At 37.4% G+C, this 21,803-nt stretch overlaps 1 protein-coding gene across 1 annotated transcript in view; it reads left to right on the forward strand.

The window, feature by feature from the left end:
- The window catches only part of LOC140728712 (uncharacterized), a 93,560-nt gene that overhangs the window by 42,650 nt on the left and 29,107 nt on the right, over positions 1–21,803 (forward strand). Inside the window, exons 4-8 of the mRNA XM_073047673.1 lie at positions 852–928; positions 9,433–10,146; positions 14,793–15,325; positions 18,013–18,197; positions 21,042–21,227. Of these exons, the coding sequence (XP_072903774.1) occupies positions 878–928; positions 9,433–10,146; positions 14,793–15,325; positions 18,013–18,197; positions 21,042–21,227 (1,669 nt within the window). The 5' untranslated portion in view covers positions 852–877. The remainder of the gene's footprint in view (positions 1–851; positions 929–9,432; positions 10,147–14,792; positions 15,326–18,012; positions 18,198–21,041; positions 21,228–21,803) is intronic.

Genomic DNA, 21,803 nt, shown 5'->3' on the forward strand with positions numbered 1-21,803 from the left:
AACTTATAGATATCAGGAATTGGCAAACTAATGATAAGAATAAGGTTTTAATGTTTCTATGACCTTAATAGAAACACTTATTCAAGTTGTGTATATGTGCCTTAATGTTGAAAGATGTGCTGATTGTAACATGTAATTTTGATTTATGAATGTGCAGTTTTAAGAATAAAGTGGTTATTGTAATAATTTAATCTTTCAAATGTTTTGAACATAACAGGCAGTTTGCCTCTGCTTACACTTCTGTGATCATAAAACAAAATGACTTCGTATGTGGACCTCAACAGATAGTGCTCTCCTATTGTGAGCTAATAAATCAATATGTCTTTTCATGCCAGTGGAAGAGGAACAGAGTATACTTCCTTGAAATAATCCCATACAAATTTATGACCTATTAGACAGTCACTGTGACTAGTGTAAAATTTTGAAAATACTTAAATTAAAATTAAGTTGTGTATCAGAAGGAATGATTGCTAACAAAGTACAAAGAAAGATGAAATTCAGCCACAAGCTATGAACCAATGTGTTTTAAAACTAGATTTCAAATTAATTGAAATATAGTGAATTACAATAGTAAACTAAAACATGAAATATGTATTGAGCTGCCATTTAGACTTGGTTAATGATCTTTCCTGTTGAAAGATGGATTGTGTATCTTTGTTTAAGATTCAGAAATACCCGAGAGTAGCACTACATGATAATATTTGCTCTCGATTTTGAAGTTTAGATTTGAACTGAACAACCTAATGCATGTTTTTCTGGTTTAATATTAGTGTTTCCCCTCAAGCTTAAGTGTTTTTAATACTCTAGAAGCAATTTCAAGTTTATAATTGTTAATTCATGTTACCGTACAGAAGATTCAGAAGATACAGATGAAACAATGTTGGATACTGAGATGAGTAATGATCTGCCAGCCCAGAGTAGTCAACAGGTAAGTTGTATTTGTTTAGAAGTGATAAATTATTTTAGATATACTATATAATTAATGTGTTACCAATTCCTTATGACTCAGAATTTTTTGATAAATCCTGGAGCTGAATGTTTTATTCTTAATTTTAAACTTGATTTATATCTTGTTGCTGGTTTTCTCAAGGAGTCCAGTGGTAGAAATAGACCCTGACATATCTACAGAATCATACTGCTCTTAGATCGTGCAGTGATCTGATCTGTTACTATTTTCCTGCATTTGGCCATATCAATCTAAATCTTTTCTATCTATGTACCTGTCTAAATGTCTTTTGAACAATCCAAATATCGTTGGAGTGGCAGGTAGTGTTGAGGAAGCAAGAAGTCTGCAAAACGACTTGGATAGGTTGAGAGAATGGGCAAAGAAGTGACAGAATACAGTGTAGAGAAATGTATGGTCATACACTTTAGTAGAAGAAATAAAGACCATAAGACATAGGAGCAGAATTACCCCATACATCTGCCCTCTTGCCATAACCTTTGATGCCCTGAGCAACCAGGAAACTATCAACTTCCGCTTTAAATATGCCCACGAACTTGGCCTCCACTCCAGTCTGTGGTAGAACATTCCACAGATTCACTACAGTCTGGCTAAAAAAATAAGTTCCTCTTTGCCTCTGTTCTAAAAGGTCACCACTGAGTTTTGAGGCTGTGCCTTCTAGTTCTGAATACCCCCATGATAGGAAACATCTTCTCCACATCCACCTTATCTAGTCCTTTCAACATTCAGTAGGTTTCAATGAGATCCCTACGAATTCTTCTAAATTCCAGTGAGTACAGGCCCAAAGCTGTCAAATGTGCATATGTTAACCCCTTCATTTCCAAAATAATCCTTGTGAACCTCCTCTGGACTCTCTCCAATGACCACACCCTTTCTGAGATGTGGGGCCCAAAACTGTTGATAATACTCCCAGTGCGATCTGACTAGTGTCTTATAAAGCCTTAGTATTATCTCCTTGCTTTCATATTCTATTCTCCTTAAAATAAATACCAACATTGCATTTGCTGCCTTTGCCACCTGTAAATTAACCTTCTAGGAGTCTTACACAAGGACTCCTAAGTCCATTTGCACTTCTGATGTTTGTATTTTCTCCCCATTTAGATGATATTCTGCTTTATTGTTCCTTTTACCAAAATGTATGATCATACATTCCCTAACACTGTATTCCATCTGCCATCTTTTGCCCATTCTTCCAATTTGTCTAAGTCCTGCTGCAATCGCATTGCTTCCTCAGTATTACCTACCCTCTATAACTTCTTAGTATCATCCACAAACTTTGCCACAGATCCATCAATTCCATTATCCAAATCATTGATAAACAATGTGAAAAGTAACAGTCCCATACTAATCCCTGAGGAACACCACTAGTCACTGACAGCCAACCAGAGAAAGCCCCCTTTATTCCCACTTGCTGCATAGCAGGCATAGACTTTTCTAAATGGGGAGAAAATTCAGAAATCAGGGATGCAAGTAGAGTTGGAAGTGATAGAGCATAATTCCCTAAAGGTTAACTTACAGGTTAAGTCAATGGTAAGAATGGCAAATGCAGTGTTAGCATTCAGTTTGAAAAGACAGGAATATAAAATTAAGAATGTAATGCTGTGGCTATGTAAGATACTGGATCAGACCACATTTGGAGCACTTTGATCTGTTTTGTGGCCCATATATAAAGAATGATGTTCTCACATTGGAGAAGGCTCAGAGATTTATGAAAATGATGCTGGGGATAAAGTGGTTAATTAATAATGAGCATTTGATGGCTCTGAGATTGTACTGACTGGAGTATAGAAGGAATGAGGGGGCAGCTCATTGAAAAGTACTCAATAATGAAAGTTCTAGATCAGGGGTGGCCAACCTTTTACATTCCATGTGTCAGCTTCTTCACACGAGTTCAGATGCGCCATACAACTCTTGTACCCCCATTCAATTCTTGTAAAAATATGTTAATATAGACATATTTAGCATTTTTACATGATATATTGATTTAATGTTAAACCAAGATAAACATTACTTACCTTAATGAGACTTTAACAAATATATTTTGTCTTCTTTTGATTTCTTCCTTTTTCTTAATCACATATTATTTCCGTTACTCAGACCCAAGCACTAGCTTCAGTTTCCCTTCTATTTCAGTCTGATGTTGTGTTTTATAGTGTCTATTAAGATCATGTCTTCTATTATGTGAGAAAGTGTTTCACAAACAATGTACAACATTTTTCTTGACAGACCCGCTATAAATAAGAACTCATTTTCCCACTGTTCATTGAATTCACACTTACTATCACTTTCTGCTTTTCTTTTGCTCATTTTCTTTTGCACTGTGATGAGTAACTGAATGTAAAAACAAGGCTTAATTTTGGAAAAAGTACAAAACTGCAAATGTCCACAAAGGATGAACAAAGCACAACTCTAGCGCAGCAGTGTCAATTTTAAACTGACTGGCAAAAACCTGCGACGCACCGCTGGTGCAGATGCCTGGCACCTCAGGATCAAGCAAGTATCAAATGTGTACTGAACAGTTATGGAATGACTGCAGAACAAAAGTCCTTCTTTCCTAGTTTGACTCATTGAACATTTTTTTAAAAATTGAAAACATTAATGTGAAAGAAGATAACATTCACCAAAAGATGTGCACAAAATAATAAAATAGCTAAAAATAATTGCTAAGTTTTAGATTTATTCTCAGTAAAACCCATTTCTAGCTCTAAGCTACTTGAATTCCTGTTATAGATTTTTTTTCTACAAATTGGTTTTTGGTTGATACTTTTTGCATGAGTAGGCTTACTTTTTTATCATTATCTGGGTGCAATGCGCCACTTCTAATCATCCAATGCATCACTTTTGGCGCATGTGCCATAGGTTGGCCATCCCTGTTCTGGATATTGGATGTGGGGAGGATGTTTCTAGTGGTGGGAGAGTCTATGATCAGGGGGCATAGCCTCTGAAAAAAATCCCTGTAGAACATAGATGAGAAGGAATTTCTTTAGCCAGAGGTTGGTGAATCTGTGAAATTTGTTACCACAGATGGCTGAGAAGGCCAAAATGTTGGGTATATTTAAAGCAGAGGTTGATGGGTTCTTGATTAGTAAAGGTGTCAAACATTATAGATGGCGGCAAAAGAACGAGTTTGAGAAGAAATAATAAATCAGCCATGATTAATGGTAGAGCCGACTTGATGGGCTGAATGACCCAATTCACTTTTAAGATTCTATAACACCCTCCAGGGCCTGATCATTTAATGTGCAATTCCTGTTCTGGTTTAACTGACCAAAATGTAATACTTAACACTTGTTTAAATTAAATTCTATCTGCTATTATGTGTCCTATTTCCCTAGATCCTATTGTGTTCTTAGATCACTTCCTTCACAGACCTGCATTGTGGTGTCACAAACTAACTGCATTAACAACATTGCCATCCAAATCATTAATATAGATGACAAATAACAATGAAAGCAGTACCAATCCCTGCTACACACCAGTGGTCACAGATTTCCAGTCTAAATAACAACCCTCCATTACTGCCCTCTGCCTCCCTCTGCTAAGCCAATTTTTTATCTAGTTGGCTAAATTATTCTGGATTTCATGTAATCTAACCTATTCTAGCCTAACACAAGTGACCTTGTCAAAGTCCTTGCTAAAGTCTATTACCCTGCCCTCATCGATCTTCCTGGTCACCTCTTTAGACAAAAAAATTCAAATTTGTGAGACTGTACTTCACAAGTACAAAGCTATTCTAACTGTTCCTCATTAGATCCTGCCCTTCAGAATCCTCTCCCGTAGCTTTCCCATTACTGATGTTAGTTTCACCTGTCTGCAGTTGCTTTGCTTGTACTTGCAGTACTTCATCCATAGCCAAATATTTAATTAAATACTGTTTGATTATCTACACTCTTTATTCTGAATATGTTGTACTTGAGGCACTTAGAAATAAAACATGTAAATTTTGCAATGTTGATTTTCCAAAAGAGCTGTATATGAAAGGAATGAGGATTAGAGAGAGACAGCTGCTATTAGTTGACAGATTCACTGATCTTTCATTTTGAATGTAGTTCTGTTGAGAACACTTGAGTACAGAAGGTGGCAGCCTTATATAAATGGAACTTTTAAACTTGTAATGTATCATTTTAAAAGTTAATCTTGAAGCCTTCTGCTTTTTCCGTACATTAATACCTTGAACAAGAGTGCACTGAGCATTTACTGCATTTAAACTTAGGCATGTCAAAACGTTACCGCCTTTACACAATTCAATGTGGATAATGGAGACACGAGACTGCAGATGGTGGAATCTGGAGCGATAAACAATCTGCTGGAGGAACTCAGTAGATTGGGTACCATCTGTGGGAGGAAAGGCATTAGTGGACGTTTCAACCTAAAGGGATGTCCTTCCGCGGCTGTGCCTTCTGACCCTATACTCGCCCACTAATGGACACCTCCTCTGCATATCCACTCTCTAGGCCTTCCAATATTCAGTACATTTCAATGGGATCCCCCATTATTCTTCTAAACTCCACTCTGTGCAGGCCCACGCACGCACTTCATATGTTAACCCTTTTTTCCTAGGACCATTCTTGTAAACCTCTGGACCATCTCCAATGCCAGCACATCTTTTCTTAGATATGGGGCCCAAAAGTACTCACAATACTCCAATGTAATTTGATCAATGCCTTAAAAAGTCATTGTATTACATCCTTCCTTTTATATTCTAGTCCTCTCAAAATAAATGCTAACATTGCATTTGCCTTCCTTACTACCGACTCAATCTGCAAGATAACCTTTAGGGAATTCTGCACTAAGATTCCCAAGAACCTTTGCACCTCTGATTTCAGAATTTTCTCCCCATTTAGAAACTAGTCTAAGCCTTTATTCCTCCTACCAAAGTGCGTGACTATGTGCTTCCTTATGCTGTATTTTTTTCTGCCACTTCTTTGTCAAATCTACTAATCTGTCCAGATTGTTCTGCAGACTCCCTGCTTCCTGATCATTACCTGCCTCTACACCTATTTTTGTTTCATCCATAAACTTGGCCACAAAATCCATCATCCATTCATTAACACATAATGAAAAAAGTAGTGGACTCAACACTAAACCCTGTGGAACACCACTAGTCACCAGCAGCCAGCCAGAAAAGGCACCCCTTATTCCCGTTCTTTGCCTTTTGCCAGCCAGCTAATCTTCAATCCATGCTAATGTATTTCCTGTAATACCAGGGCTCCTGTTTAGCAGCCTCGTGTGGCACCTTGTCAAATGCCTTCTGAAAATCCAAGTAAACAACATCCACTGACTCTTTTTGTCTATTCTGCCTGTTATTTCCTCAAAAAATTTGAGGAAACAAAAACAGATTTGTCAAGCTTGACTTTTCCTTAAGGAAACCACACTAACTTTGGTTTATTTTATCATGTACCTCCAAGTACTCGGAAACCTCTTCGTTAACAATGGACTCTAATATTCTGCCTATCACTACAGTCTGGATAACCGGCCCATAATTTCATGTCTTTTGCCTCCCTCCCTTCCTAAACAGTGGAGCGACATTTGCAATTTTTCCTGTTCTCTGGAACCATCTCAGAATCTGATGATTGTTGAAAATCACTGCTGAAGCCCCCAGAATCTCTTTAGCTGCCTCTTTCAGAACCCAGGGGTTCAGGTGACTTATCTACCATCAGACTTGTCAGCTCTCCAATCACCTTCTTAGTAACAGCAACTACACTTATTTCTGCCACCTGACACTGTCAACTAATTGACAAAGTGCTTCATTCTTGTATAATTTACCCATCATGGATTGGATAATGTTGGTGTTCAAAGGATGTGCTTTTACAAAAATTATTTAATGTCTTAGTGAAGTTGCAGCAAGTGATTAGGAGTGTAAATGATATGTTAGTTTTCATAAGAATAAGAAAATCTTATTGCATTTATATTAGGCCTTAAGTGACTGGGAGGCATTCATTTCAGCTCAACTATAAAGAGAAGTGCACATATATTTAGTTTTTAGTTGCTATAAGGTGTTTGAAGTTGCAAAATAGGGTTAATCTTCAATGTGAGCAACGTGAAGTTGTGAGTGTGTAGGTACAGCAGTCTAGGATATCAGGTTTGGTATGATAGATGATTTTCATGAAAGCTGGTTCTCCAAGTGAACAGTAACTAATTTTTCTGATTGTGGTTGAAAATCTTGTTGACAAACTTGGGGATTTATGCTACTCATTTGAATGACACTTGAAAAGTACCACTTAATTTTAAAGGTAGTTGGTTTGATTCTCTCAGGATGGCTAGCATTTTTGTACTGCAAATGTTATTTGCTACTTTTCAGCCCATGCCCGAATGTTTTCATGTTGGTACACACAGCCATGGCCTGCTTTATTTTCTGAGTAAATGAGAATGGACTTGAACTCTGTGTGATAAACTAGCAAACATTCCAGCTTCTGACATTATGATAAAAAGATCATCAACAAAGTTGCTGCAGATGATTGAAACTAGGTTATTGCCTTGAACATCAAAAATGATGCCTTGAGGCTATGATGATTGACTTCAAACAATCATTACATCTTCCTATGTGCAAGATATGACTACGACTGCTGGATTATTTTTTGTTTTTTTTTTCTTCTTATAGACTTAAATTTTCAATTCAAACTTTTTGATGCTGCATTTAGTCAAATGTTGCCTTGATGTCTGAGGCAATCACACTCATTTCTCTAGACTTCGGATCTTGTTTCAACCTATACTGTGATAATGTCTGGAGTCATGTAGTTTAGATGAAGCCCAAATTGGCGCTCGTATGTGACAATTCTTGATGACATCTTCCATCACTTTGCTAATGATGGAGATTAGAATAATTATCTGAAATAGATTTGTTAGCTTTTTATGAATAGAACATACTTGGCATAGTTTGCACATTATTTGTTAGATTCCATTAGCTATTATAACTGCTTGTCTAGAGACCCTACTAGTTCAGAAGTGTTGGTCTTAACTCATTCATTAGGATTTTCCACTGATGAGGATGGGAATATGCATAGTGCTTCTCCTCCCACTATCTGTTTAATTATTCATTATAATTCATGACCAGATGTCTTAGGACTGCAAAGTTTTGATTTGATCTGCTGGTTGTGGGATCACTTAATTACATCTCTCATGTGCTGTTTTTGCTGCTTTCAAGTATGTACTTTAATGTTGCAATTTCATCAGGTTGGCACCTCATTTTTAAATACTTTTGCATTCCACATTGGGCCAATGTTGATTCTGTAGGTTAATGTATTAACAGAGTGTGGAATTTTCTAAGTCATGAATTTATACATCATGTTTGTATAAATTTGTTTGCTGCTGATCATCCTTAGTGCTTTGTGTGTGCCAATTTTGATCTGCCAGATCTTTTTTGAATTTATTCCATTTAACATAATGATAGTGACATACAATACGAAGGAAAGTTTCCTCTGTATGAACTTGGAACCTTGTTTCCATAAGGAGCCAGTTATAGCACTATTGTCTCCAGTAGTGCTATAATTGACAGGTACTGCTGCAACAGGTAGATTATGTGACAAAGGTGAAATAATTTTATCCCTCTTGTTGGTTAGCTTATTATATGCTACACAGCCAGTTTTGGTAGTTAATGTGCTTCAGAACTCATTCAACTTGATCAGTGATCGTGCTACTAAGCTGCTTCTGTGATGAACATTGATGTTCCCCTTTAGAACATTTCTGATTTCAGTGCTTCTTCCAAGTACTTTTCAACAGGGAGTAATTCAGGAAGAATAATAGGTAGTGATCATAAGAACATTTCCTTCCTTGTACTTGACCGGATGTCATGAGCGTTAGGAGTCAGCACTGAGGGCTACTACCTTCCTTCTACTGTATTTACCTTTTCTGAGGGTCTGACTTTCTAGTAGGCTAGAGTGTGGAGTAGGCCCCAAGTGAAGTTGCCATTTTCAATTTTGAGCATGATCCATCTGGATTAATTTATTGTGCTACCATGGTGGTTATGGTACAACTGAGTAGCTTGGTAGCCCACTTTAGAGGGGTGTTAATAGTGAACTGTATTGCTTTGAGGCCATGAAGAATGAGGGGTGACCTGAAAGAAGTTTATAATATCATAAAGTCATAGTCTTTTCCCCAGGATATGGAATCCAAAACTGGAGGCCATGGATACAAGATAAGAGGGGAGAGATTTAAGGCATCTGAGAGGCAACTTCTTTACACAGAGGGTGTTGAGTACTTGGAATGAGCTGCCAGCTGAAGTGATCGGAGTGGGTACAGTTGCAACATTTAAGAGGCATTTGGGCAGGTACATTGAGGAGAGGTGGATGGAGGGTTATGGGTTGAATACAGGCAACTGGGTAGAAGGACTAGTTAGGCCAAAGTTGGGTCTGTGCTGCATTATTCTATGACTCTAACTAATTAAAGGCATCACAAGTTCTTCCTTTGAGTTTCTATGCTTTATTTATCTCTGTAATCCATCAAAGTAAGATGTTTATTTTTTTTCTTAGGAAATTTCAGATAATGAAAGTACTCCAGAAATAAATCTGATCACTGGAGCTCTTATTACCTCCTGCATATCGACACAAGAGAGGAGAATAGCGTTTGCTGATGAACCGTCTGTAGGAAACCGTGCATCCAATATGCCATCATTACTTTCAAGTCATAATTCACTTGTGGAATCATTTAATATTTCTAAAGCAGAAACAACCAATGCAACACGAAGTTCACTATCACAAGCTTTACCCCAGGAAGAGATCTCAGCACAAGGGAATCTTGAAAAAAATACAAGCTCCAAATCTACAAGTAATGAAATACTAATAATGGACTTGTTAAGACCTCTAAGCAATGAATCTAGAAGTAGTTCTCTGACAACAATAAATCTGTCACCCCTTATGGATTCTCTAGATGCATTGAGCGATGGTGCAGCAACAACTGAATCGTTAGCAGAAAGACAGGATGCATTGCCTGTAGAATTGTTGGCAGCAATCAACAAAATGCCATTAATGACAACAGTTCTTCCAATCAATGGGACACTGTCATCATTTAATGAGAAATTGGCAATTAATTCATCCACTCAGGACAACCTAGAACTCAAAGCATGTATGTTTACATTGCCTGACAATAATACAGAAATCAATGAAGACCTCACACAAATAACAGATAATGAACCAAACTTAGAACCTTCAAGGGAACTTGAACACCTGCAGGAGAAGAATATTGAGGTTAGAATCCACAGCATTTAGATTCTGTGCCATGATTTTTGATTTACAGTTTTTATATTACATCTTAGTATCTAATCTTCTTCCATCAATATATAGCAGAATGCTTGTCAACCTTCTTCATCACATAAATTGAATTGACTTTATTGCATCCTTCACATACATGAGTAAAATCTTTACGTTATGTCTCCGTGTAAATGTGCAATCATAGTAATTTATAATAAATAGAACACTCAGTGTAACATAGTGTGAGTTAATCAGTCTGATGGCCTGGTGGAAGAAGCTGTCCCAGAGCCTGTTGGTCCTGGCCTTAATGCTGCAGTACCATATCCCGGGTGATAGCAGCTGGAATCGATTGTGGTTGGGGTGACTCGGGTCCCCAATGTCTCAAACAAAGCCCAGGTTTGATTCTCCAAATTCTCTGGTGTAGTTAGCCACTTATTAAACTGACCACTATAAGAAAATAGAGTATATGTTTTCCTGAGTGAGAAATATTATCTAAAGTATCTGAATTGGACTGGAGCACTTGTCAGTTCACCTTTTTATCTCTCCTGTTTAGCTGTAGGAAATAGGAATTGTAAGCAAATGATTTCTTCTTTTGCTGATTTCTCGCTAATATTAACGTAGTGATACAAAGGCAGACATTGATTTCACTCCAAGTTTGGTACAGATCCCACCAACCAGAAATGAATAGAAAGTGACCGTGTATACCAGCAAAGAAAATCATCAACAACTTCTGTGTTTTCATTGACCCTAGATTCTTGAGCTGAGTGTAATTTCCACTTCAACTTTTTTGTTTCAGGATTTGGATGATAGTTAGACTTGTCCTAGATGCCAATGTATTTATTACACTACCTATGCAGAGTCTTGGCAGGTTCAAAGAGCATCACTAAAATTTGATGTAGGCTTAATAATTCATACTGATGAATCTTATCAATCTTACTGTATTTTCAACTTTAAAATTTGTAAGAGAACAACTAAATTCATATTCACAAATAATCTTATGGTGTTCAGATCCCACAGCAATTACCAAAAAAAAACAAACATATTCCTTCACTAAATTAATGGTTGTCAGTATCTTATAAGTACCTTAAGCATTTGAATAATAGTAAATAATCTAACAACAAATACATATGGTACTATCTAGTACATTAGTAGTCTTTGTACAGAGTACAATTTTATCCCCATGTGGAATGGTTTATCTTTAAACGATTGCATTGTTTTAAATTGCTCTGAATGCTGTGAGTCCATCTACCTGCCAAGTGGTCAATACAAAATGGGCGACAATAGCAAAGCAAAGCTGATTTGTACCATTTTGGAGAAACAATCTCACTGCTCCTTACATTCATGTGTTATAATAGATTGTTACAGAAATTACTTTCTTGTATTTTATGAAGAATCTTGAATTGGATCTTGCTGGAAAAGTCATAGTACTTAAATTATCCTTCTTAGTATGCAAATTAAGAGAAACTGAAATGAAAATGTGCAGAACTTGCTGTTTGATTTACATCCATTGTGTTGCACAAATCATATCTCACACTTTATCTCCCCATTTTTTTAAGGACTTGTTAGATTCCCACATTAGTTGTTGATTAAACTCACCAGAGAAAACTATCGATAACTAAGGTCCATTTTAACCTTATAGCATTATAACCTTATAGCATTTCCAAATAATCTGCCTGGCCCGGGAAGTTCACCATTTAAATTCTAATTGGGTACTGAGCTATTCTTAGAAACTTTCTAAACGGTAAGTTTCAGATTTTACTGGCTGCATTGACCCACCATCTGGACTTGACTCCTGCGTGCATACATTTAAATTGCTCCTCACCATTTGGAACTATGATCAGATCTCTGCAATGAGCAAACCTCAGGTGGTGTACAGATGTCGTGGTGCACTCTCAGTGTTTTGTTAGGAGATACTGTTGGTGGCAAAGTTTTGTTTTCTGTCAAAACATAGAACATTACAGCACAGAAACAGGCCTTTTGACCCTTCTTGGCTGTGCCGAACCATTTTTCTGCCTAGTCCCACTGACCTGCACCTGGACCATATCCCTCCATAGACCTCTCATCCATGTACCTGTCCAAGTTTTTCTTAAATGTTAGCAGTGAGCCCATATTTACTACTTCATCTGGCAGCTCATTCCACACTCCCACCACTCTCTGTGTGAAGAAGCCCCCCCAATGTTCCCTTTAAACTTTTCCCACTTCACCCTTAACCCATGTCCTCTGGTCTTTTTTCTCCCCTATCCTCAGTGGAAAAAGCCTGCTTGCATTCACCCTATCTATACCCATCATAATTTTATATACCTCTATCAAATCTCCCCATTCTTCTACGCTCCAGAGAATAAAGTCCTAACCTATTCAACCTTTCTCTGTAACTCAGTTTCTCAAGGCCCGACAACATCCTTGTAAACTTTCTCTGCTCTCTTTCAACCTTATTAATATCCTTCCTGTAATTCGGTGACCAAAGCTACACACAATACTCCTAATTCAGCCTCACCAATGCCTTATACAACCTCACCATAACATTCCAGCTCTTAATACTCAATACTTTGATTTATAAAGGCCAATGTATCAAAAGCTCTCTTTACGACACTATCTACCTGTGATGTCACTTTTAGGGAATTTTATATCTGTATTCCCAGATCCCTCTGTTCTACTGCACTTCTCAGTGCCCTACCATTTACCTTGTATGTTCTACCTTGGTTTGTCCTTCCAAAGTGCAATACCTCACACTTGTCTGTATTAAACTCCATCTGCCATTTTTCAGTCCATTTTTCCAGCTGGTCCAAATCCCTCTGTAAGCTTTGAAAACCTTTCTCTCTGTCCACTACGCCTCCAATCTTTGTATCATCAGCAAATTTGCTGATCCAATTTACCACATTATCATCCAGATCATTGGTATAGATGACAAATAACAATGGACCCAGCACTGATCCCTGTGGCACACCACTAGTCACAGGACTCCACTCAGAGAAGCAATCCTCCACTACCACTCTCTGACTTCTCCCACTGAGCCAATGTCTAATCCAATTTACTACCTCACCATGTACACCTAACGACTGAATCTTCTTAACTAACCTCCCATGCAGGACCTTAAAGGCCTTACTGAAGTCCATGTAGACAACATCCATTGCCTTCTCTTCATCCGCTTTCCTGGTAACCTCAAAAAACTTTAGATTTGTTAAACATGACCTAACACGCACAAAGCTATGATGACTCTCCCTAATAAGTTCCTGTCTATCCAAATACTTTTAGATCCTAAGAGATATGAAAAAACTAAGAAGTTTCTTTATACAATGTAAATATCTTTGATATTTATAGATATTTATGTCAATCTTAATATTATTGTTAAATAAAAAGTAAAAGTTCTTTTCAAAAGAATAAAATACAACCAAACATTTACAATTTAATAAAAATATTACACTCAATTAAAATAACACAAAAGAGACATCCCTTCCCTATTCTCCAGACTAATAATCCCCATTAAAATGAATAAGATCAACTCTATACCAGTTTTAGCAATGTAGTAGATAAGTGCAGTAGCTCTGTTCCTCAGGACATCCTGAATTTAGGAATGTCCTTTGAAATCTGGATAGTCAAACATTATCATTTCTGATTGGTATCACTGAATATAGTGATACCAGACATTAATGATTGTTCCAAAATGCATTTCTTTCCTCTACTACTCAATCCTGTCTTTTTTCATTTATCTTTCTACTGTAGATTTGAATCTGTTTTTAGATATTATTATGCTTCTTTCATGGATAATTATGTTGTCCACATGCTCTTAGAGAAATGATACAGATTTTCAAAACCAAAGTACAACAGAATGGTATTAAGGGGTTATCGGCTCGGCTATAGCACAGTAACAGGCTGTTCTGACCCAATGACCCCGCACTGCCCAATTGCACCCATGTGACCAATTAACCTACTAACCCGTATATCTTTGGAACGTAGGAGGAAACTGGAGCACCCAGAGGAAACTCGCATGGTCACAGGGAATATATACAAACTCTTTACAAACAGTGCCGGGAATTGAACATGGGTCACTAGCACTGTAATAGTATTATGCTAACCACTGCTAACCGTGCCGCAGTGACTGAAAATTTTAAAATTAACATTTTAATGTGTTGCTCAATAAGGGCGCAGTTTAGCATAGATAGCAACTCAGATAGACTGAAAAGATAGGGTGTGGGATCGGAGGTGAGAGCCGATTTTGCTCGCTCTCTGTGATGGTCACTCCTCTCTCCATGGTACTAAGGCTATGACGACTGCCTCACCTGCTGTGCTCCGTGCCTGCTAATATGATGAACTGGTAAGAGAGACTTTGGGCCTACTCTGGACTGCTTCGGAGTTCGGATCTGTGGACTTAATTTGATTCGGAATGTTGTTCACTTCAATTGTTTGCATGATTTGTGTAATTTTCTCTTGCACATCAGGTGTTGGTCTTTTATTTTTCTTTAATTGGTTCTTTCAGGTTTCTTGATTTGTGGCTACCTGTAAGCAAACAAATCTCAAGGTTGTATAATTTATGCATTCCTTGATAATAAATGTACCTTGAATCTTTGAAAACATGGATAACGTACATGGAACAGCTAGCAGAAAGGTATCCTGGGATAAATTTGTTCTTCTTGTTCATCCTACAGTTTTCAAATGACAAGAATAAAGATGAAGCAGATACTTCCAAGTATGAGTTGATGGACAAGTTAACAGAAAGGCAAACTTGTAATGTGTCTAATGTGACTCTGACAACTCCTTCACATCAGGACAATGTAGCTGGTGCTACCAACCTACGAAGATCTTCTAGGAAAAGGGTTGCAACAAATTCTACTTTTCCCTGCTGTGGGTCTTCTGTTTGTGAAAATCACAAATTGCAATTTCACACAAGATCGAAGGATATAAAGAGAAAGGCAGTGATAACTGACCATGAAGAACCTTCGCACAAATTGCTTGAATATACTGGAGAGAAAAAAATGCCAACTTTGCAAAATACACATACAGTTGTAAAAAATAAATTAGAACATAGAGGTCAACAAGGAATGTGCAATAAATTAATACACAATAACAACATTCGGGACTCTAAAATAAATGATACTTTTAGTACTAAGCTGCTTTGCAGTAAATTACAAAGCAGGGAGCTATTTGCTAATTCACAAGAATACGTGAAAATCAGCACCAGGTGAGTTAATTTTATCATGTTACAGAGTTACAGAATTCCAAAAGATGCCACCATTAAATATCTACCAGGCTTTGGGATAATATTGAACTGCATTTCGGTTTATTGTCATTTAGAAACCACAACTGCAATGCAGTTAAAAAATGAAACAACGTTCCTCCAGAATGATATCACAAAAGCACACGACAAAACAGACTACACCAGAAAATCCAAATAACGTTTGGCAATCCCCAAATCCAGAGTCTGGAGAGGCTGCTGGGTATTAAAATCGCGCTACCATCTTAGCGCGTTTCCCAGAAAGGAGCTCCAAACCCACCAGACAAAGCAAGACTACCCAGACACACCAAGTCAGGAGACCAACTCTACCACCCGACAAACCAAAAACTAAAGCTATATGACCTACACAAAACCACATAGTTACAACAGTGCAAACAATACCATAATTGATTTAAAAAAAACAGACCATGGGCACAGTAAAAATAGTCCAAATATGTTAAAAGACTATAAGTTCGAAAGAAATCACCACACAGTTTCCACAAGTCCTCAGGGTCCTGATAGACTCATCATCCCACACGGGCGGCAGAAGGGAATACCCCCTAAAATGAAATATGGCATAAACCCTGGGGTACCTAGCTTATGACCTGCTGTTATAGCTGTACTATTTATATGGCTGGTGAAGTTGTGTTTCTGGTGAATGGTGAGCTACAAGATGTTGTTAAGGGGTTGAGCAATAGTATGCCATCGAAGAATGGGTGGTTAGATTCTGTTTTGTTGGAGATGATTGTTGCCTGGAACTACTGTCATCAGAATATAGTTTGCTATTTATCAGCTTATGCTTTGTTGTTTTCTAAGCCTTGTACACAGGGATGAATTGCTTAATTTACTAAGAAGTTGCATATTGAATTATATGTTTGCAACCAGAGTTGATGGAGACAATACCTTTCAAAACTTGATGACATGCATCCTATTTGAAGGAGATGGCTGTGAAAATAATTGATGCCATCTTACAAAATTCTAAAGATTCTAGCAAATGTAACCTCTCTATTTAAAAAGAGTGATGAGAGAGAGGAAATGAACAATTATGAACTAATTAGTCTGATTTCAGTATCAGGGAAATTGCTAGAAATCTATAATTGAGGAAGTAGTCATAGGGCACCCAGAAAATAATATTATAATATGTGCTTAAGAAAGAAAAAAATGGGCAAATCAATTGATGTATTTGAATTGTCAGAAGGTACTGAGAGTGCACTGATTGATGTACTCGCATGGACTGAAGATCAGCTAATGGAAAGAAAATGGAGTAGGTATAAGAAATCACTTTTGGTCTGAGAGTTTGCAACTGGAAGATTGCCACAAGGATGATGTTGAGGTTTTAGCTGTTTCTAATTTATAATCAATGATTTCTTTGATAAGACCATGTGTAATATACGGTATCCAGATTTTCTGATGACACAACACTAGATGGCAATGTGTGCTATGATGAAGGTGACGGGTTTGAGTGATATGGACAGTGTAAGTATTGGGGCAAATATATAGTGATGATTGTTGGCTTTAGTAGAAAAATTAGAAAAAAGGGGTGGTGAGAAAATGAATGCTGTAAGTATTCAGAGGGCCTGGATATTCCTGCATATGAATCACTCAAAGTTAAACTACAAGTTCAGCAAGCAATTAGGAAAGCTGAGAGCAATGGCATGTTGGTTTTCAATATAACATGATTTGAGGACAAAAGTCTTTCTTTATAGAGAGTTCAGGTGATACTGCATCTGTAATATTGAATATTGTCTTCCTTATCTACACAATGATGTGCATGCAATAGAAGGAGTCCAGAAAAGATTCACCAGGTTGATGAGTTTGTCATTTAATGAAAAATTAAGCATCCCAAGTTTGTACTCTCTTGAGTTTACAGGATTGAGAGATGATCATTTTGAAGTGTTCTAACTTCCTAAGGAAGTCACAAGGCTAGATGTAGATTGAAGTTTCTCCTGACCACAGTGTCAATTTGTCTGGTCTCATGAACTTCCCTATGCTGGAACAAAACATGTTGGGGTACAGATAATCTCTAGATCGATTGTTGGTTCTATAAGGCATTCAACTGAGTGTCCAGAGACAGTTTGTATGTTCTATGTTAACATAGGACATAGAACACTGCAGCACAATACAGGCTCTTGGGCCCACAATGTTGTGCTGACCCTCTAATCTACACCAAGATCAATCTAGCCCTTCCCTTCTGCACAGCCCTCCATTTGTCATAGATATTTTAAGTAGCTGATTCATTATCTTTAAATCAGTCATAACCTCTGCATTTAGTATCCTGCACACAGAAAATAAGAGAAGTCTGTTTTGTGAATTGATTAAAAATATAAATAAAGTTGAATATGATTTAAGTATTTAAACATTTCAATGCTGTTCAATGGTTTATAAATGTCTCTGATCTTTAGAGACATATAGAAACAGTGGAAAAGGACCTAAGTTTGGACAAAATGTCAGAAAGCCGTTAGAGCATTCTATCGGGCAGATTTGTAGTTTCTGCTGCCTGGAACCTATGGCCACATAAAGGAAGTGTGACGGTGTTTAGGCCATGAGTGATGAACCACAAGGCTAGTTAAACATGATCTGACCCATTAAAATTCCTAACATTTCTTTACCACATCTGTTATAAAAGTGTCATTTCACAGTTTATTTTAATTTAGGTCGCATAGAGGAAAAGACAGAGAAAATATAGCTGAAGTAGAAACTAAAAGCAAACAAAAAGACATACAGCATAGGACAACATCAGCAATGAAAGCACATCAGAGTTCAAGAGCTGAAAAAGGGAGCAACATGAGTTGTCATGATAAGTGCCAGGATGAACCACGAGGGAATACAGCGAAACCTGGTGAGAATATTTAAATAGCATTTATAAATTTGCGTTTCCACATCTCTGCAGAATGTAATAGTGACAAAGCCCTTTATAATCAGATGAATTAACAGTATGGGCATGGCTGAGTTAATGGTGTATTATATTCAATTCCACTGAGATTATTTTATGTTGCTTAAAGCAAAACAATTGCAGTTTAACTAAAACAAGAGTTTCTGGAAGTAGGTCAGACAGCATCTATGGAGAGGAATAGTATTAGTAGTTTCTTGGACTAGTTATATTTCTAGGATTTTCTGTTTCAATTTAGATTACCTGCAGTATTTTGTTTTTGGGCAATTCCATTGTAGTAGCTTATTGAGTGTAAACAGACCAGCACCTAATAAATAAAGTAATTCAGAATTAAGAGCAATGGGAGTAACTGTGGTCTGCCTAGCTGTTCTGCATGTCTGTCCCCTGCTTCCGTCTTCCAGATGCACTTATTTACATTGCTTTTCTTTGCTGCTTTCTCCTCCTTATTAATTGACCAAGAAATGAAATGGTGTACGTGCGTTGCAGACAAGCATTTAAGATCATGAGACATATGAGCAGAATTAGGCCATTCGACCCATAGAGCCTACTTCACTATTCAATCATCTCTGATTTATTTTCCCCTTACAACCGCATCTTCCTGCCTTGCCTTCTGCCTGTAACTTTTGATGCCCTTACTAATGAAGAACCTATCAACCTTCACTTTAAATATTCCCAATGACTTGGCCTCCACAATCATTTATGGCAATGAATTCACAGAGTCACCACCCTATGGCTAAATAAATTCCTCCTCATCTGTATTCTAAAGAGATGTCCTTTTATTCTAAGCTTGTGCTCTTTGGTCCTAGATTCTCCCACCATTGAAAATATCCTCTCCATATCCATATCTGTGCCATTCAATGAGGCATCCCCTCGTTCTTCTGCAAGTGAGTGCAAGCCCAAAACCATCAAATGCTCATCATATGCTAACCCTTTCATTCCCTGCGTAATTCTTGTAAATCTCCTCTGAACCCTCTCCAGTGCCAGAACATCCTTACGTATAGGGCCCAAAACTGCTCTCAATACTCCAAATATCATCTGACCAATGCCTTATAAAGCCTCAGCATTACATTTTTGCTTTCTATTTCTAGTCCTTGCAAAATGAATGCTGATATTACATTTGCCTTCTTTCCTACCAACTTAACCTGCAAGTTAACCTTTAGTGCATCCAGCACAAGGACTCCCAAGTCCTTTCCAATTTTCCTATTCCTGAATTCACTATCTATTTAGAAAATAATCTACGCCTCTATTCCTTCTACCATTGTGCATGACCATACACTTCCCTACACTGTATTCCATCTGCCACTTCTTTACCCTTCTCCTAATCTGTCAAATTAATTCTGCAGACTCCCTGCTTCCTGAATGCTACCTGCCCCTCTACCTACGATTGTATCATTCACAAACTTGGCCTCAAATTATTCTCTGGAGTTGATAGTGGAATGGAGTAAAGGCTTTCAAAAGGCCAGAGGCCAGCAATCCAGCAAGCTGAATCAGAAACTAACCTGAATGGAGATCTGTACCCTTGAAATAGTGGTGGTATTCTTGTGAATTATTAGTGCTGTAATTAGTTTAGTTAGTTACCACTTGTAGAATCCAGTACCAGAACAGATAATTTCATAAAACATTTCTAAAATCATCATCATGTAAAATTGTGACATTTGCGAAATTTTAAAGTGACATCTTAGATACTTATGATATCAAATGTGGAAGGCAGCACACTTCAGTTGAGTGATGGTTAAGTCTGCAATGCCTGCCATAAGGGATACTTTAGAAATGGGTTTGGACAGGGTTCTTGCATAAATCTACTGAAATAGCAGGGACAGGAAATTCATCCATGATCATGAGTGCTAAACACCCATAGTATCAGTCATACATTCTAAAATACAACCAAAATTTGCCTGTGCAAGTTATAGGATTCAGATTTCCAAAATGAATCATACCATGCAGCTGCTTATAATGGGAATTAAATGCAAAAGATCAATAGTGAATTTCTAACCCAGACGAGGATTACATTTTGCAGAGTGCTTTCACAGGCCATTGGTGTACTGCCAGGAATTTGAGAGAGTTGATTTCAAAGTACTGGGGACAATTGATAGAATAATAGAATAAAATATGTCCAAATTCAAGCTTGGATGAGTGAGGAATATGTTTTCTTCCTAAAATCAAAGTGTGAATATCTAGTTTTCTGATACATTTTTCAATTTGGGTATTAGGACATAATGCTTCCAGGATCTTCCACTATAGAGTGATGTTCTGGGGTTTGTTATGGTCCCATCACCGCCTGCCTTGCCAAGAAAAGCTACACCCTTACCCGGACTCACTGTAGGGGTACAATCTTGCAATCAAATCACCTGGTTGCTTATCCTACAGTGGAGTTACCCCACTATCCAGTATTGTTAGATGTGTAGTTATCTACCGTACCTCTCACAGAAATTGCAGAGGCAGGTTTAAAATTTGGCAGAGCTAATAAGTATCCAGGACAGGCCACCCATTTGCACTTTCATGACAATAGTCAAGAATTTGACTCTGGGGGGAAAAAAAACACCAGGAATCTTGGCATTTAAATTTGAATTTGACTTGATCATTGAAAATAAGATACCTTGCTGTTATTACTAGAGTGATATATTTAAGGAATTATTATAAAACTGCATCTTTTGTCTCACTGTGAGCAAGTTCATACAAAGTTAGTAATTATTCTAAATTAAAAAGTTTCAGTCCAATATAAACAAATACTTATATGACACCTGTATAAAATACAATGGATGCTAGTTCATTTTAACGTATCTCATTTATCAGAAGATGAACCTATCATAACTCGATCTGCTTCCAACATTGCCACTATATTAAAGTGCCGCAAGACTATGAAAAGAAAAAACATTTATGGAGAGACAAAATTACATGAAGCTGCATTTAATGGCAATGTAAATCTGCTTCATGCCCTTATTCAAGCAGGTGCCAACGTAAATCTGCCTGATTATGCAGGTGAGGAATACATATTTGTAAAAGATTAATACTCCAATCATTGAAAAGTGTAGATATCTTCCAAGCTGAATTTTATTGATCCTTTTAATAACTTCCATCTATGATTTCTACAAAATGCTGGAGGATCTCAACAAGTCGGACAGTATCTACGGAGGAGGGTAAACAGTCAACATTTCAGGCCGAGATCCCTGATCAGTGCTTGATTTGTTGAGTTCCTCTAGCATTTTGTGTGTGTTGTTCAAGATTTCCACTACCTGCAAAGTTTCTTGTATTCATGATTCCTGATTTGTTCAGGATAAAATCAAAAAACTAAAATGTTAGGATGTAGACCCTACCAGCTTGGAAGAGAAGATTAAACAAAAAAAAATGCAAGCCACTGCACAATCCTGCTAGAGTCAATGTTGTTAATCTGTTGGTTTGTGATGTGTTTATCCTTCCAATGGTTGGGTGTCCTGTTCAAAAGTGATCTTAATGAGTCTGCCTCTGGAGAAACCAAATAACAAATTAGGTTCTGCTTTGTGGAACACCTGTGTTCAGCTGGCAGGATAGCCCTGAGCTACAAACTCAAGAAGCTGG

This window comes from Hemitrygon akajei, chromosome 6 (assembly GCF_048418815.1).
Source record: "Hemitrygon akajei chromosome 6, sHemAka1.3, whole genome shotgun sequence".
Lineage (NCBI taxonomy): Eukaryota > Metazoa > Chordata > Chondrichthyes > Myliobatiformes > Dasyatidae > Hemitrygon > Hemitrygon akajei.